The sequence below is a fragment of the Hevea brasiliensis genome, chromosome 14 (genome assembly GCF_030052815.1).
Source record: "Hevea brasiliensis isolate MT/VB/25A 57/8 chromosome 14, ASM3005281v1, whole genome shotgun sequence".
Lineage (NCBI taxonomy): Eukaryota > Viridiplantae > Streptophyta > Magnoliopsida > Malpighiales > Euphorbiaceae > Hevea > Hevea brasiliensis.
The window spans coordinates 2,455,839-2,473,387 of NC_079506.1; the positions used below are offsets into that span (position 1 = coordinate 2,455,839).

The following is a 17,549-nucleotide window of genomic DNA, read 5'->3' on the forward strand; positions in this document are numbered from 1 at the left end:
AAAAAAAATATTAACTTATACTTTAGATCACTACGCAATTAAAAAATATTCTATATTAACTCTTAAATATTCCATTATAATTAATTAGATAATTTATATTTAATTAATTCTTATTTTATATAATATAAAAATAATAATTCCAGTGAAGGGTAGGAGAGTTCTCTAATATCTCTAAAAGAACTGTATTTTTTAAGGATAATTTTAAAGGAAAAATAATAATTAATCAAATATTATATATAGTTGATAACATAAATTTTGAGTATTATTAATATTATTATTGAAATTGTTGTTGAAAAATATATTTTTAAAAAACATTAGTTAGAAAATATTTAAATTAAATTTAACATATTTTAATAATAAAATAAATTATTAAATTTATTTTTTTTTAATGTTCTAATGCTAGCTATAGTGATCCCAGGTCCAAACAAAGGCACTGACGTGGGTTTTGAAAGAAAAAATAAATAATTTTTATAAAATAAATTTGATGCTAATGACTCATAATTCCAAATTTATAAATAAATAAATAAATAATGAAAGAATTCCAAATATAATAATTAATTGCATGTATATTCAACTTGACATTGGTCTAAACTAGTATAAAAAGGGGTGGTCGGCTATTCAGGTCATTATGGTCTTAATTAATTAATTATTAAAGAAATTCTTCATGACGTACACATAATTTTATTTTTTAATTTTTCATCATTGAAATTATTATTTTTTTAAATTTTCATGATTGAAATTATTATTTTTTTAATTTTTTATGATTGAAATTATTAGAAAAAAGAATTACATGTGGGTATTTAATTTACTAATGAGAAATTTGAGATATGAAATTAAAATAATATATGTGATGTAAGAGATTAACTAAGAATAAAAAAAAAATGAAGCATTGCTTTAAACTATCCACATGTCATTCTAAAATTACTAATTTCAAATTAATTATTATGAAATTGGCCATGACTTTTTCTTTTTTTTTTTTTCAATGTAAAAAAGTCAATGAATTCTAGTGTTTATATGTTATAATTTTGAAGTGGTTTTTGTTTTAAAAAAAAAAAAATTCCATGGAAGTAATTGTAATTTTTAATAATTTACCCTAAAATTAAAAAAAAATAAATTGTGACATTTAAAATTTTTTAAACGTCCTGTAAAATACTTCAACTCTTATAAACGTCCCATGACACACTTCAATATTTAGTAAAATAAAATTAAAATATTCTTTGAATCTTAATTAGTATATAATTTTCATGTCAATACGATTGAAGTTTACGCTTTTTAATTTAAGATTTTAAGGATATTTTAATTTTACTTTACAATAATTAAGGTATATAATGAAATGTTTTAAAAATTTAAAGTGCTATAAATTTTTTTTTCAAAAAAATTTAAATATAAAATAGTATATTCAGCTATTAAGGTATAAGAATTAATCAATGGCATGCATCATATTGCTTTGGATCATTGGATGGAAACATAAAATTTTTAAAAATAATTATATATTTCATTTTTATATATAGTTAGAAGCATCATAATTTAATTTTCCTGTATTGTATTAATTTTTTTAATTTAATTAAAATTAATTAAATCATCAATATAGTGAAAGGAAATTCAAGATAAATAATTAAAATTTAATAAGAATAATTAAGAATTATTTACCTTAATATATCTATTATAATTAATATTTTAAGCTAAAAATAAACTAGTAAAATTAATTTTTTAATTATTTTTTTAGAAATTTATAATTTGATCTCTAAAATTTATCCTACACTACATTATAATCTCTTAATTTTAAAAAATTAATTATTTAATCTCTATTTTTACAATATATTATACTATTTTACTCCTTAAGTTTTAAGAAATTAATTATTTAGTCCCTAAATTTTATAATATATTACACTTTAATATTTATAATTTAATATATAGAATAATTTAGTCATTATGTCAATAAATAAATTTATTATAAATATTAAAATTATAAAAATTAAATTATTGTATATATTAAAATTAAAGGAAATAAATAATTAATTTCTCAATATTTAAAAATTAAATTATAATATAATATAAAATTTAGAGGTTAAATAATTAATTTTTTAAAATTTTAAAACTAAAATATAATATATAAAATAAAATTCAAGGGTTAAATTATAAAATTCTCTATAATTAAGGGCAGTAATCAATAGTTCAACTGAAATATGACTATATGAGAGAGAGAGAGATGCCTTTAATAATTTAATTTAAATAATTAATGGTTTTGATTGGTCTGTCATTTTAGTTATTTTATTGTTAGGGTTTAAATATAACAAAACCCAACGGGAGAATTTGCTACGGCGTCGCTTCCTCCTCCTTCATATGCCCTTTTCGCCATTTTCTCTCTCACTTCCATATGCTCCCGCCCATGGGTCTGAATTGGATTGAAACGAACAGCTTTAAGGGTCAGTTTTTTTTTTTTTTTTTTTTTTTTTTTTTTTTTTTAATTCCTTCTAAACTTTAAACTAAATTAAATTAAAATTAATGATTCAATTAAACAGTCCGATCCAATTTAAGTCATTAATTTATGATATAGTCTGCCCCAAAATCCCAATGAACGGTTTGAATATGGGTATTCAGATGCCTCATACTTGGTCAACTGGATCTAAGTATCTAGCAAAGTAGAAGCAATAATAATAATAATAATAATAATAATAATAATAATAATAATAATAATACAATTTCTTTATTCACTATAAAAAAAAAAATAGATTTAACAGCAATCAGTTTTTATTGCTAAATGCATGAAATTTATTATCATGAGTTTATATGAATTGATACATGTTATTGCTATAAAATTATGAACATGAGCACAACAAAAATGTAGTTGCCGAAAAAAAAAAAATTATTAACAGTAATAATTATTACTGTAAATGTAACATTCTCACTTTAGCTAATCCGTACAATCTACTGCAATACCTAACAAGATTGATTTGGATAAGTTGGCATGCCAATAGGGTTCTGTTAGCAGTACTGCATATGGCTTCATGCCATTCTGTGTTTCATGGTTTCCCATGCCATTCTGTGTTTCATGGTTTCCCATGCCATTCTGTGACATTAAAATTTTTTTTATAATAATAATTGCTATTTTTTTAATTACCATTAGCAGCAATTGTTCATGTCGCAATTATATGTCAACTTTCTAAACAACAAAATTAATGTTGCGATAAAATTTTTACTGCTGATTCTAACATTTGTTATAACGATTCTCATTTACCTACAAAAGTGTCATAAGCTATAGATAATTATGGCATGAGTTTTAATATGCTAATTAATACCAATTTTGATTGATTTATAAGACTAAAAAATTCTTGTTTAGATTCGGTCTGACTTGAATTTAAAACATAATATATAAAATGAGATATACATATAAAATAAGTGAAATTTATATATTTATATATTAAATTTATAATAAATCTGATTTAAGTAAGTTTTTTCTTTATAAAACCTTATTCCAAAAAGTCAAGCTCAAATTTGTTCAAAAATAGATTTTTATTTCTTTTAATCTTATGGTAGGTTTTCAATGGTCTCATATATCTCTCTCTCACTTATATATATATTGGAAGAATATGTAATTAAGCATATTTAAATTAATTAAAATCAAAACGTTAAGAATTTGAATGGTAGTTGTATTAATTATTGATCAAATTAATTAAAAATCATTAATAACATCATCTAATCAATGTGTACTAATTAACTTGTGCAGATGGAGATCAGAGAGACATTGACTTTGGTTTAATGTAGAAATCCAAAAACTTACATGGGAGATTAGAATATAGATTTATGAATATGCTTTGAACATGGAGAGAATATATATATATATATATATATATATATATATATATATATATATATATATATATATATATATATTTGTGAGGTCTTTCTCTACGAGTTGACACTTTCAAGATCTGATCCCAAGGCTCTCATGTTATGGGATTTCGTATGGGGCTCATTTTATCCTAACTATTTTATTATTATTTTATTACCATTTCTTTGTTCAAAATCACCAATATGAATCTGGGTTTTGATTACCAATATACATATGAAGGTTTCTCTCAACTTTTATCCACACATCTATTAACTCTCTGTTTGGAAAGAGATAAGAAGTTGAGTAGAGGAAGGTTTTGTAAAATAAAATTTTTGAATATAATATTTTTTTACAGTATTTTGGAGAAAGAAAATGTTTTTATGGTATTTAGAGGTTTTAATGAACCTTTCTAACCCATTAATTTAGTGAGTTGAAAAATTAAATTTTTTAAAATTTTCTAATATTTCTAAAAATTATACTTTAAAAAATCTTCTACTCTTCTAAACACAAATTCATATTTTTTAAATATTGAAAAACCTCCCATTTCTTTTAAAAAAACTCCCCCTTAAACAAAGGCAAAAACCTAGCTTTGTAGTGAATGACAATATTGCTTCCTCTAATTATTCTTTTATATAAATATATATATATATATTTGAATTTACTAGAATTATATTGTAACACCCTAGGCAAATCCCACATTACACTCATAGTGACGCGTACAATATTGCTTCGGTCTAGAGCGGACAATATCACTAGTGGGTTAGGCCATTACATTTGTGGTATTGTCCGCTTTGCGCCGAAGTCCTCACGGTTTTAAAACGCGTTACTAGCGGTTACGAACCGCCAACTTATAAACTCAGCATCTCTCCCCTGTTTTGCCGATGTAGGATTTACCCAGTTACTAGATCAAATCAGATCAGACAATACAAATTGAAAATTTAAATTATTATAAAAAAACCTTTTAATAAAAATTTCACAATATAAATGATATATCAATTGTCAATTAAATTAAAGAAATAAACTCAATATAACGCTAAAAATGAACCTGAATATCCCCATTTCAAAGGGGAGAAAAGAAGATTAATGATCTATATATATGTGACCTTAATCTACTATAAAGGCCAAAAAAGAGGTGAGCTGTAGGGGCATAATGGCAATTTGCAGCATAGAGGAGAGACCTAAAAATGAAACATTAATTGGGATGCCTAGCTGCCTAATTCACCGAAGTCTATTAAACTGCTAATTGATTATTGTAGTCTTAATTAAATTGAGATTAATTAATTAATTAAATTACCCAATTAAAGTCATAGCTTAGATGCGTCCCAGTGTGTCTAATTATACTCTTTGGGACGAGGGAATTGACTTTGGTGCCTCAAAAGCAGCAAGCATTCACACAGAGAGAAGAAAAATAAAGAAGAGAGAAATATTGTTATCTTGTAATCTCTCAAATGGGTAGAGAAGAAAAGAAAATGGATATCGATCTTTCCCTGAAAATAGACACTGAAGATAAAGAAGAAGGAGAGGAAGAAGAAGTTCAAGAAGTTCGAGAAGTTGAAGAGAATGGTGAAGAAAAGAAGGTAGCAGATTTGCAAGAAACAAATGATAATGAAGCAACAGCAACAACAGGTACAGGTGGAGAAGTAGTAGATGATTCTTCTGTAGAATTATCCTTGCAAGATAACACTAAAGCAGAAGAGGTATTACATATTTCTATAGCCTCACCATTATCAGCTAGTTGAATTCTCCTCTTCTCTCTCTCTCTCTCTTGAATTATACTTTTCTGCTCGTGTGCATGCTCATAATTGCATTAATAAAGCTTAGTTATATGGATATGTCTGTCAGTTATCTGTTCTGAAAGTGGAGATGAATAGAATGAAAGAAGAGAACAAAGTCTTGAGAAGAGTACTAGAACAAACCATGAAAGATTACTATGATCTTCAAATGAAATTTGCAGTTATTCAGCAGAATACCCAGAAGGTAATTAATTATAATTAATTTCTTGAATTTTTATATATTTCTTTCTTCTCAAATCAAGATTAATTAATTACCATGATATTGAATTGGTATGAATTTTAGGTTCTTTTCACTTAGATCAATATATTTACTTCTCTTCACATGAATTTTACAATTTTTTTTTTATATAGGATCCACATATCTTTCTCCCACTTAAAGATAGTGACAAGAAAGCTCTTCAAGAACCAAAGGGATCAGTTCCAAAATTTTTGGATGCTAATAATCAAAGAAGTTTATCACCTTTATTACCAAAGGATAATGATAGGATTATAGGAGAAAAAGAATTAAACCTGTCATTAAGGCTGCAAACTGATCACTCAGATCATCATCTTCAAGAAAGAGAGGAAGATTATAAAGAAGAGAATAAGGAAGAAAATGGAAACTATTCTTGGGTGCAAAATGATAATAATAATAAGCTTCAAAGAACTGATCATCACTTGGCTGGAATCACTACTCATGCTGCTTCTCTACCCAACAGAAAAGCTAGGGTTTCCGTCAGAGCTAGATGCCAAGCAGCAACTGTAAGCTGAATTAATTAAGTTCTTGAATATTGATCATATTTTACTAATATTACTTCCATTTTAATTCTACCCTTTTGCAAATTCTATAATTAGATAATAATTTTAGCATCTATGTTATTGTAGATGAATGATGGCTGTCAGTGGAGAAAATATGGGCAGAAAATTGCGAAGGGCAATCCTTGCCCTCGAGCCTACTATCGTTGCACAGTAGCTCCAGGATGCCCAGTCAGGAAACAGGTTGATTAATTATTCAAGATTTTGATTTTGAGTCTCAGTTAGAGCTTTTCAATTCGAGGACTAATCACAAATTCTTTATCGTTAATCCTTTTCTGGGTGTGGATTATATAGGTGCAAAGATGCCTAGAGGACATGTCAATACTCATAACAACTTATGAAGGAAACCATAATCACCCACTTCCTGTGGGTGCAACAGCTATGGCATCAACTGCTTCAGCAGCTGCTTCCTTCATGTTAATGGAATCTAGCAATCCTTTCTCTGATGGGATTCCTAATTTCACCCAATCATCATCACTCCCATATCGCGGGGGCGGCATGGGCCCCCACATGTTTTACCCTCATTCAACACCTTTCAGAAGCATAAACCCTAATGATCCTTCTAAAGGAATTGTTCTTGATCTTACAAACGATACTACTCATCATGATCATCCTCCAGAAAAATTCCCATTACCCATCTCATCATCATCATCATCATCATCATCACCAGCGCTACCCTTATTTTCTTGGATGCAAAACAAGTCATCATCAAGTCACCAAAATAATGGGAATAATAATGCTAGTAGTACTGTTGCTAGTACTCACTTTACTAGGCTTAGAGTGGATGAAAGGGGATGGAATAAAGGTGAAGATGAAGACAAATCACTAGCTGAAAATGTTACAGCTATTGCATCTGATCCAAAGTTTAGGGTTGCTGTTGCTGCTGCTATCACTTCTCTCATCAATAAAGAAAAGGGTGCCCCTCAAGCTATGGGGTCTTCATTGGTTCCTAGTAAGGAGGGGGAAGGTGGTAACTCTGGTAGCAAGAATTGGATTCTTGAATCTCTCTCTGCTGCAAGTGGTAAGCCAATCAGAAATTCATCACCTTGAAAAAAATCTGCACAAGATCAATAATTATTCAAAAACATCAATTAGGATATACACAAATTATGTAATATTAACCTTGTTTAGATTTTGTTATTGTGTTCTTCCCAATAAAACTCATACAGGATTGATCAATTTTCTTTTTCTTTTCAAGCTTTTCTTATCTAGTTTTTTTCTTTTTTTAATGTAATTACTTGAATTTACTGTGCATGATTCAAGGAACTAGAAAACTTATTTCTATTTTCTCTTGGAGTTTTTTAGTCTTATACGTGAACATTCACCATAAAATAGGCTTAAACATTATTAAACTTTTATTTTTAAGTTCATTTTTAAAGTGAAGGGAATAAAAATATACTCATATTATTAGATTAATAGTTCAATGATCGAGTACCTGTCTTACAATATAATAAGTCAGATATTCATCAACCTTTAATACCTATTTATTTAAGATTAATAAAAGTACATTTATTAGTTTTTGAAGTCTAAACAACGAATTTTGGCAACAAAATGCTGCATGTATGGAGTACAAGAAAATTTAATATCCAAACCCAGCTGCCCAACCCTTCTGAGTCTCTGTGTGTGTGTGTGTGTGTGTTTGTGTGCTTAGGAAGGGCTATAGCTTGGCCCCAAGGAATATTCTCCAAGAAACTTTTGGTACTTTCTTCTTCAACTTGAATATTCATAGGCTTTCTGCAGCTTTTGCTGTGAGAAGTGAGATGTGTATATATATAATTACAATAGCATTTAATGGAACTTGTACATGCATGTCTCATAAAATAAGAATAGTATTAATTAATTAATTATTAATAGCTATGCCTCATGCATCTCTCTTTAATTTCTTATATATTTTGCTGTAAGACCAAATAACTAAGCCTTAAGTGCATGCAGGATTTCAGGATCTTCATAGATGTAGATAATATTAATTAGAAATGAACATAATGATTAGAACAAGCAGTCTAACTGGAGTTCTTTCTGAGATCTGAATCTGATTCTGATAATTAAAACAAGAACTAGAGGTACTAATTCAAATTAGGTGTGTGAGTAGTGAGCCTCAAAGTCAAAGGTAAGCCAGTGAAATACCAAAAAAATTAATATGTAATATTATCTTACAATGAAATAAAAATTATTATTATTTTAAAATTCCATTTGTTTTATAAAAAATATTTTTTTGAAAAATATTTTTTTTGCATTTTTTAGCATTTGGGCTCTCAGAAAAATAAGACAATAGAAAATATTTTACTAGTTAAAGGGAAAGCTAAGTTATTTTTAATGAAAATGAAAAGGAAATTATTTTCTATTTTTTAGAACTTGATAATCTTATTAAATGTGAAAAATATTTATATATACATAATATAGACACATATTATTAATTTAATATTATAATTAATAATAAAATAAAAAAATATTTTTCATATACAAATTATTTTCTACAGAATAAATGAAATAATTTTTCAAAAACCATTTTTTTATCATAGTTCAGAATTTAGACAACGGTTTTTCTTTGATAAGGATATATTATAATTTGAATTCTAATTTTTTTTTTTATAATTTTGGAATACATCAAATTAATTTTAAGCTCCATTTGTTTTGTGAGAAATATCTTCTTACCGAATACTTTTCACATTTTCTTATATTTAATGCACTTAGAAAGTTAGTTAATAAAAAATATTTTTCTAATCAAAAGAAAATTAATCAATTTTTAAGAAAAAAAGAAAATTAATCAATTTTTAAGAAAAATAACTATAAGAAAATGACTTGATGTAGTCATTTTTTTATTTAAAAAATATTATTAAAATGTGAAAATATTTATATATGTATAATATAAACACATATTATTAATTTAATATTACAATCAAATAATAAAAAAAATTTTATGAAAAATATTTTTTTATAAAATAATTTATATGAAAAATATTTTTTATATATATAAATTATTTTTTATAAAATATTTTGGATATTTTAACAGCTAAAAGCTACATGCTAGTATTACCCGAAGGTATAAGGATATATCATCTAAAATCTAAATATCCATTCTAATTTAGCAGCTTAGCTTTGTGAATAAAAAGAAATTTTAACCTAAATTCGATTCATTATGAATTTTATATTTATTAAATATATTAATTTTATTTATTTATATTTTAAATATATAATAAATTAAATTTAAGCAAGAAAAATTGATAAAAAAATTGATAAATCGAAGAATCTACAATGTTAACAACAATAAGGCTGCTTTTCGTTTCTTTTTGACTAAATTCTATCATTGAATTCCAAGATAATTGATAAATGGGTACAATTTTTATATAAATTTAGGTTATATATGTACCACATGTATACAAACTTTTTTTTTTTTAAATATCATTTTTATATGAATAATTTATTTATTTATTTTTAAATTATACAATATAATTCCATTTATTGCCGCATGTACCCTTACCGAAAACCATTGGAGAAGCTAAAGAGGCAAGCCCATAATCTAAGAGCCCAAAATCTAAATCTCAAGTTCTGAACATTGATCTTTCAACTTAGCATGCATATTGCCTATATGCAGAGCAGAAATTTCACAGCAAATTTTCAATATAGATATTCAAAATACTAATTTTTTTTTTCACGATCAAAACTAAAGTACAAATCATAAAAAACTTCATAGAGTTATTATTATTACCCATTATTTTCATTATCATGGTACTTTCACCTTCGTTCAACCATAGTTTGTGATGATTTCATCATTAATATATATAATTTCAATACTTGTTTAGGAAGATTATTCTTTAATTATGATGATTTTAGACTATAAAATATGATTTTTTAATCATTATTTCAACACAAATTTTCAAACCATCAAAATCAAATTGGTGATTTGAAGTGGTTTAAAATTTTTGTTTTTCTATTTTATCTTTGCATAATTTATAAAATTCCAATTAATCATATTCTCTTGTGAAAATGATATATATTTATAAGATACATTTAGTGATTAATTAAAAAAAATGTGTCTTTAATTATTATTGTGTTAACATTATTTATAAATTAATATTTTATTTAAATAAATATCTTTAAATCATTTACATATTTAAAACAATAATTAAAAAGTATTCTAGCTATCTTTATATTTATTTTACCATATCATATTATTTAACCAACATCAAAGGTTTATTAAATCATTCTATAATATGCCATATTTCCAAATATGTTAACAATAAAAACCATATCATATAATAAAATATGATATACGATACCATATGATGTATTAATAAATTACGCTGCACTCAATTTAAACAATATACTCATCCTACAACTACCCTTATCACATTTCACAACAACCACATTTCTTTTAATAAGAGAGAATAAAAACTCGAATTTAATATTTACTAAGTAAGTAATATACTTAAGTCAAGTGGACAAAGCCAAGCTAGATATATAGTCACATATTATCATTATCTATGGTTACTTATCAAAAATTCCAATTACTATTTTTAAGAATAAAAAAATAAAAATAAAAATAAAAATAAAAAAGTATAATCACTAGGCTAAATAAATAAATAATGGAATTTCCAATACAACTTTTTTCAAATGAAAAATAATTATCAGTCAAATTTCACATCTCAAATTTTTTTTTAAATAAACTTAAATGAGCACTCCAATTATAATCAGAATCAAAATTGAAGAGAAAATAATTAATTGAGAGTATTACTATGACTTTTTTAAATAGTAAAAATTAATATTTAAATATCATATATAACAAGTTGTGATATTTTAATTTAATAAATTAAAATTTATGGATCACAGTGTTAAAAATTGTTGCGATCTATAGATCTACAAAACAGAAAATAAATGGATCAGAGGTCCACTGGATATGGACTCGGTGAGGGCTCTCCGATACTCAAATTATAACTGATATATGAGAACAATATATTAGATTAATTAGAAAGAAATAACATATTTTTATAAATGATCTGATCTCTTTATATAGAATACAGAAAATGAATGGTTATGGTAAGTCAATTATGTAATTATGTGAATATTATTAGAGATTATTATATTTGACAATCATACCAATATTGCTTATCTCAAAATTATTTCTTTCTATTGAGTGGGTCTTATAGTTGTTAAACCGATTGAATAAATCTTAAGATCGAATTATTAAATATCATTAGGCTTATTGACTATCTAAAAACTCAAGTTACTTAATTAATTATATATATTTTGAGAAACTATATCATGAATAATAATAAATAAAATTTAAATTTAAATTTAAATTAAATAGATAAATAATCTATTTTGAGAGAGATTATTCATTACATAAAATTCATATGTATCTTTAGTTATATTTAATGTGAAATTTACTCATTTTAAGGCCATGTTCGGTAATAGCTTATAAAGTAGTGTTAGTTAAAACACTATCTCTCTTATTTGTAATATTCGGTGATATAATATTTCTCTTATTAATTTTTAGAAATTAAAAAAATGTTTTAACAAAGATCAATAAAATAATAATATTATTTTTATATTTAATAAATAATTTAATAATTTTTATAATTAATATTTAATAATTAATTAATATTTAATAATTAATTATTATTAAAATAATTAATATTATCGAATAAAACATAATTAACATGGAGTTCACAATTTTATGATTGACAAGAGTATTGCATTCTTGCATCCAATGATATGCGACTTCCCACATGGCAGTTTCCAAACACAACCTCGGAAAAAATTCTTTTCTTGTTTGGTTTTGAAGTGTTGAAACCTTAAAAAGTTTCATTCATGGGCTTTGTTTATTCTTCATTTACCCATGGCGATAAAATTTGGGCCACCCCCGTCCATAAAACATCACAAATTTTCCAAGCCCTCAAAAGGGTTTTCTTTCTCTCCAACACGACCACACCCAACAACTCTTACAGTCACAGACGTAGCTTCTGGTCTCTGTATTGTTGAGGTCGCGCAAATTCTTGAAGCAGCTAACCGCAACCGCACCCGATATGGGTACCAGCACCGCTATTGACAAGACTGAGGAAGAGCTCCAGCGAGAGATCGATGAGCTCCACCGCCAACAGCGTCAGGTCCCTTTAAGATTTTTGTTTGGGTGTGATATGTTTGCTAATTTTGTTGGGATTATTGATTTTTTTTTGTTTGTGTTCCTCTTACAGATTACTGAGCGGCTGCGTGATCCTCGGGGGCTCCGAAGGGGTGGGTTGTCTGGTGCTGGTCCTCGGAACTTTGCCTCCAATGGGGTTCACCCGCGAGGCTTTGTTCGACCTGTAATTTCTTCTTGCTTTTATTTACTTGTTACTCTTTGAAGCTTAGTTTTGTCATTTTTTGAAGTTTGATTTGAGTTTTTTAATGGGATTTTGTGGTTGGTTTTCAGGCAGATAGGAATGATGCAGAAGATCAACCTCCTGCAAAACGGCGGCTTTTGTCTGCTGTTGTCAAGGTGAACGCTTTGTGTTTGATGTGATATGTTCATGAGTTTGTATTTGGAGGAATTAGGAGAATAAAAGGTCCATAGAAGTGTAAATTCCTAGTTTTATGCTGCTTTGGGTTCAAAATGAGCTGTAGTTTTTGTCATATAAGTGAAAGAAAATGGTTGAATTCAGTTGGGATGCTTGATGAGTAATTGTATTATCTTTTTCATTATATTGTATAATTGAGCTTTTTCCAATTTGGGAATGAAGGTCGAGGATGGAGAGATTGTTGAGGATCCTGCAGTGTCAAAGGATTTGAAGAAGAAGCAATCAGCTGAGGAGGACAATGTTGTGGTTGCCATAGAGGATCAAAGTGATGGAAAGCCATACAGTCTACAGGAGAGCAGTTGGTCCAGGAGGGATGGCAATCAGAGACCTGGAAGGAGGGTAAATGTTGATCTCATATTGTTTTCTGAGTGTTTTTTTTTTTTTTTTTTTGTCTGTCGATGCAAATAATATTTTTTTTTCATTGTGATTTTGTTGCTAGGAGGCTGAACTTCCAGTGGCTGAGCCTGTGCCAAGGGTGTTGCCAAAGGACGAGGATCCAAGTTTGGTTAGCAGAAACAAAAGAATGTTGGGGCAACTTTTAGGTACTTTGGAGGTATGCATAAATGAATTCTTTGATTTTTTTTTTTTTAATTTATTATTGGCCAAGTAGGCTTTTATAAGAAAATTGTTGCCTTTTATTTTGATGTGAAATTGTGTTTTGTGTCATGTTATTTCTTATATTTCTGTTATTAATTTGTATCTGTTGCAGAAATTCCGGAAAGAAGATATGAAACTTTCAGGGACGGAGGCATTTAAGCAAAGGTCAAATGCTTTGCTAAGAGTGAGTATATTATTCCATATCAATCCAGCTTTTTCTTTAGCATGCTTACATTTGAAGTGTTCCTTGACTTGGAAAAAGCGTTAGCCATGAACTATCGGCTTGGCTGCAGTAATGCAACTCCATCTAATGTCTTTATCTTTGTGAATCAAAAATCAGAGTCCCCAACCCCCAAGACATCTGTAAAAACTACTATTTTGCTTGAGAATTTTGTGCTAAAAGTGGCTGTGTGAGAATTATCATTTGTACAGCACCACAGCTTGTATTGGGGGTTTCAGATTTTCTGATTGTTTTGTTGGTAGAGTTAATAATGCATCCATAGTTTTGTTTCTCCCTCAAAATGGACATGTTCCTTTTAATAAAAAATGTCTTATAGCCCCACCAATGTCATAAACTTTTGCAAAAATGTTGAATATTATGACATTCCAGTGTTTGGCTGATGTCTTGAACTCCACTAGGCGGAGCAAAGAGCACGAGAAGAAAGTGAAAAGCTGAGGCAGCAAGAGCGTGAACAAATTGCAGAAAAGAGAAGGAGAGATCTGGTTAGTTCTTGAATGTACAAATTATAGTTGTGTTGATGAAACCTTGAATAGTTTCCTTTAACTCTATGGCGAAGCTCACTGTCTTTAATGTTTTCCTTCTACTGAAACAGAGTCTTAGAGCACGTGTTGCTGCCAAAACAGAAGAAAAGAAGTTGGAATTGCTGTTTCTTCGGTGGAGTGAGCACCATAAAAAGCTTTGCAATTTTATAAGGTATGTGTTTCTTCCATTTCATATAAAATCTTTTGTGCTTGTTAAAAACATTAACATTTAATCAATTGCATTAATATTTTTCTATAACCAATATTCTGTTGCAGGTTATTTTTAACTTTGGTCCACAGTGTCCATATTCACAGTTTTATTGAGACAAAGATAAGTTTCTGTTCATGTGCATAGTAGTGTTGAAGGAACCTGATGAGTGAATGTTCCTGCTGCTTTGCAGGATTTTAGATAGAATTACTTAGTACTTTCTTCATCACTTTTGACACATTGTTAATTATTTTTGGGATGTGTTTTTCAGGACTAAGGCAGAGCCCCCAATTTATTATTTGCCTAACAAGCCATTGGAGGAAGATGCAACCTTGCTTGAGCAACGCAAAGAGCAGGTTAGTTTCCTGCCGTATCAATTGTAATTTGGGTGTCTTCTTTACCCCTACTGGTTGATGTGCAAGCGATTTAGATATTATACCAATATCATTCTCTTATTATTAATAAAACACTGAATTCCTGGAGGTGGTTTTTTTTTTTTTTAAATTTTTTTAATGCTTTGTCTGCAACGCTATTTTTCAAATCCCAGTTTTATGGAACGGGCAGGGATTGTGTGTATCGGCGTTGTGCTACAAATAAATGCACTCTGTTTCCGAAAGAGTTCCCTGCTAAATAAAAAGTCGGCTGAGGAAGGTGGGCAGTTGTGCTTCATCTTGCTTGTTGGGAGTTTCAACAATCATCTTCCTCATATTACATTTTTACCCTACTCCCTATGACTCTATCGCTCAGAAGGTTTTTTTTTTTTTTTTTTTTTAATTTTCTTTTAATCTCCTGTTCTTTTCTTTAGGGCCCTCCTCACATGCAGGAGGGAGGGTTGGTGGTCTGGAAGGTTTTTGAACAGAGTCATCTCCCATTAGATTTGTGTAGAATGTCTCACACATCTGTTCATTACATTTCAGACATTTTCAGAATGGAAGGCTACTAGGAGAGAGGAACTGTCTGAATATCAGAAGCAGATTGCAGAGCAGTATCTTAGCAATGTTGAAAAGGAATTAGAAAGGTGGCAAAATGCAAGGAAAGCAAGGAGACCTAACAATGATGCAAATTTACAGGAAACAATGGACAAAGAATTGGACACCCATAGGCTTGAGCATGGTCCCAAGACAAGAAAGATCCCTGGTGGAAGCAACAATGAAGATGAGGATGATGTAGAAGATATCAATGTTGGGGAGGACGACATGATGGATGATGTGCTGGTAGTTGATGATAATGGTAGAAGGGATGATGAAGCAGCCAAGCCAGAAGCTGGTAGCGCCAGCGCACCCCCAGATAATCTTGATCAGTAATTATTGAAGGCATCCAATGAAATCCTTCGTTCAGGTTATTCACTTGTTAGGTTTATCTTGTCTTCTGTATTTGCTTGCTTTTTTTAGGTTCTCTCTCTCTCTTTTTTTTTTTTCTTTTGTTTGTTTTCTCTTTGACGTCCTATCTTGATGTTTTTAATGCATTTAGGATCAAGTACTTAAAAAGCTCAAATGGTTATTTTTTTAGGATGAATTTTTATATATTACTGCATGTTCATGTTGAGGAGTTGCTTGATTATCTCAAGACTTCATTCATGGATTCCCTTCTCATTATTAAATTATTAATTTTGCTAAAAACGAAAAAATGGGCATGATGTTTTGGGGCAGTAGGCTTTAAAGGCATTGCACAAATGAAGGAGTAGCAGACAAATTTATACAGCCTAATAAAAATCAAAGGAAAGGAAATGCCAGCCTCAGTACCCGCGGGCTCTGTTCATCAACCCCGCCACTTCATGGAATTTCATTTCTTGTATCTCCGCGGTATAATATGGTCTGCAAAACAATCGAGAACACTAAGTGGTTGTCGGGGTGAGCATTCGGTTCAAATCGAATTGAATCAAATCAAATTAAATTATAAAAATTGAATCGTGAATTTTAGAAATCGAACTGAATTGAAGTGGGTGAAAAATCGAATCGAATCGTTCTATTTCGGTTCGGTTTGATTTAAATCGATTGGTTTGATTTTTTATTGATTTTTTAATTTAGACTTGATTTTCAAGTTATTTGGTCTAATTTTAACTTTGGTCTGAACCTAATAATCATTAATCAATAAAATTAAACAATTAATATATATAAAATTAAATATAATTCATAAATTTTTCATAAAAATAAATCAAATTAAAAATCAATTTAGTTCGATTTAGTTTGATTTGACTATGTAAATTACTATTTAGTTGGGTTCGGTTTAATCGATTTTTTTCTCTTCAAAACTGAATCGAATCGAAATAACCGAAATTTTTATAATGTAAAACTAACCGAATCGATTTAATTTTAAAACCGAATAGATTAAACCGAATTGACTCGGTTCGGTTTGATTTTTTGATTTGAACCGAATTCTACTCGGTCCTAGGTGGTTGGTTTGGATAATTTCTCCAATACTTTAAGTTAGTATTGGAAAACTGGAGGATTAAACATTAGGTCCTGTTTTTATTGGAAAATATCGTTCTTGAAATTTTTATTACCCTCTTCTCAAATCGGATTAATACTTGCAATGTTTAATGGCTACAATTCACATGATAAGTTGCTAAACTTTAGAAACTTGTAAATTCTATTTAAAATTTGTTTGATATTGTGGTGTAAAATTATTTTAATATATTTTTAAATATTATTAAAAATAAATTTAAAACTTTTTTTTAAATTATTTTATAATGATTAACAGTGAAAAGATTGAGTAGGAAAAGAGTGAGGTTTAAAATAACATGAAGGGAAGTGGTATTTAAAAATTTATTATTATTAAATATTGATGCAAAATTAACTTTAAATAGAGTCAAATTTCAATTAATTGTTTGTAATATTAATGTTAAATTCAACTAATATGTTTTGAGTGATATTTATTTAATAATATTGCAAATAATAATATTAAATATACTCTTACTTTTTTATTTGACTTGCTGAATGACATGTAATATAATGAAAATATAATAACTATTTCATATTAAATCATTATTTTTAAATTTAAAAGGATTG

At 28.0% G+C, this 17,549-nt stretch overlaps 2 protein-coding genes and 1 non-coding gene across 3 annotated transcripts; all 3 read left to right on the top strand.

The window, feature by feature from the left end:
- Window positions 1-5,221: 5,221 nt before the first annotated feature.
- On the top strand, window positions 5,222-7,599 carry LOC110670653 (probable WRKY transcription factor 9). Its single transcript, XM_021832775.2, has 5 exons — window positions 5,222-5,529; window positions 5,675-5,809; window positions 5,977-6,366; window positions 6,490-6,603; window positions 6,715-7,599. The coding sequence occupies exons 1-5, from the start codon at window positions 5,281-5,283 to the stop codon at window positions 7,468-7,470; spliced, it is 1,644 nt and encodes a 547-aa protein (XP_021688467.2). The 5' UTR covers window positions 5,222-5,280; the 3' UTR covers window positions 7,471-7,599.
- A 4,708-nt stretch (window positions 7,600-12,307) lies between these two features.
- LOC110670588 (uncharacterized) lies at window positions 12,308-16,101 on the top strand. The gene is made up of 10 exons (XM_021832682.2): window positions 12,308-12,524; window positions 12,612-12,722; window positions 12,830-12,895; window positions 13,137-13,313; window positions 13,414-13,527; window positions 13,684-13,755; window positions 14,211-14,294; window positions 14,405-14,505; window positions 14,813-14,897; window positions 15,459-16,101. Exons 1-10 carry the CDS (start codon window positions 12,444-12,446, stop codon window positions 15,843-15,845), a joined length of 1,278 nt encoding a protein of 425 aa, XP_021688374.2. The 5' UTR covers window positions 12,308-12,443; the 3' UTR covers window positions 15,846-16,101.
- On the top strand, window positions 15,099-15,252 carry LOC131173723 (small nucleolar RNA snoR135). The gene has a single exon (XR_009144036.1). It is a non-coding gene; the product is annotated as a small nucleolar RNA snoR135 (small nucleolar RNA).
- Window positions 16,102-17,549: the final 1,448 nt, after the last annotated feature.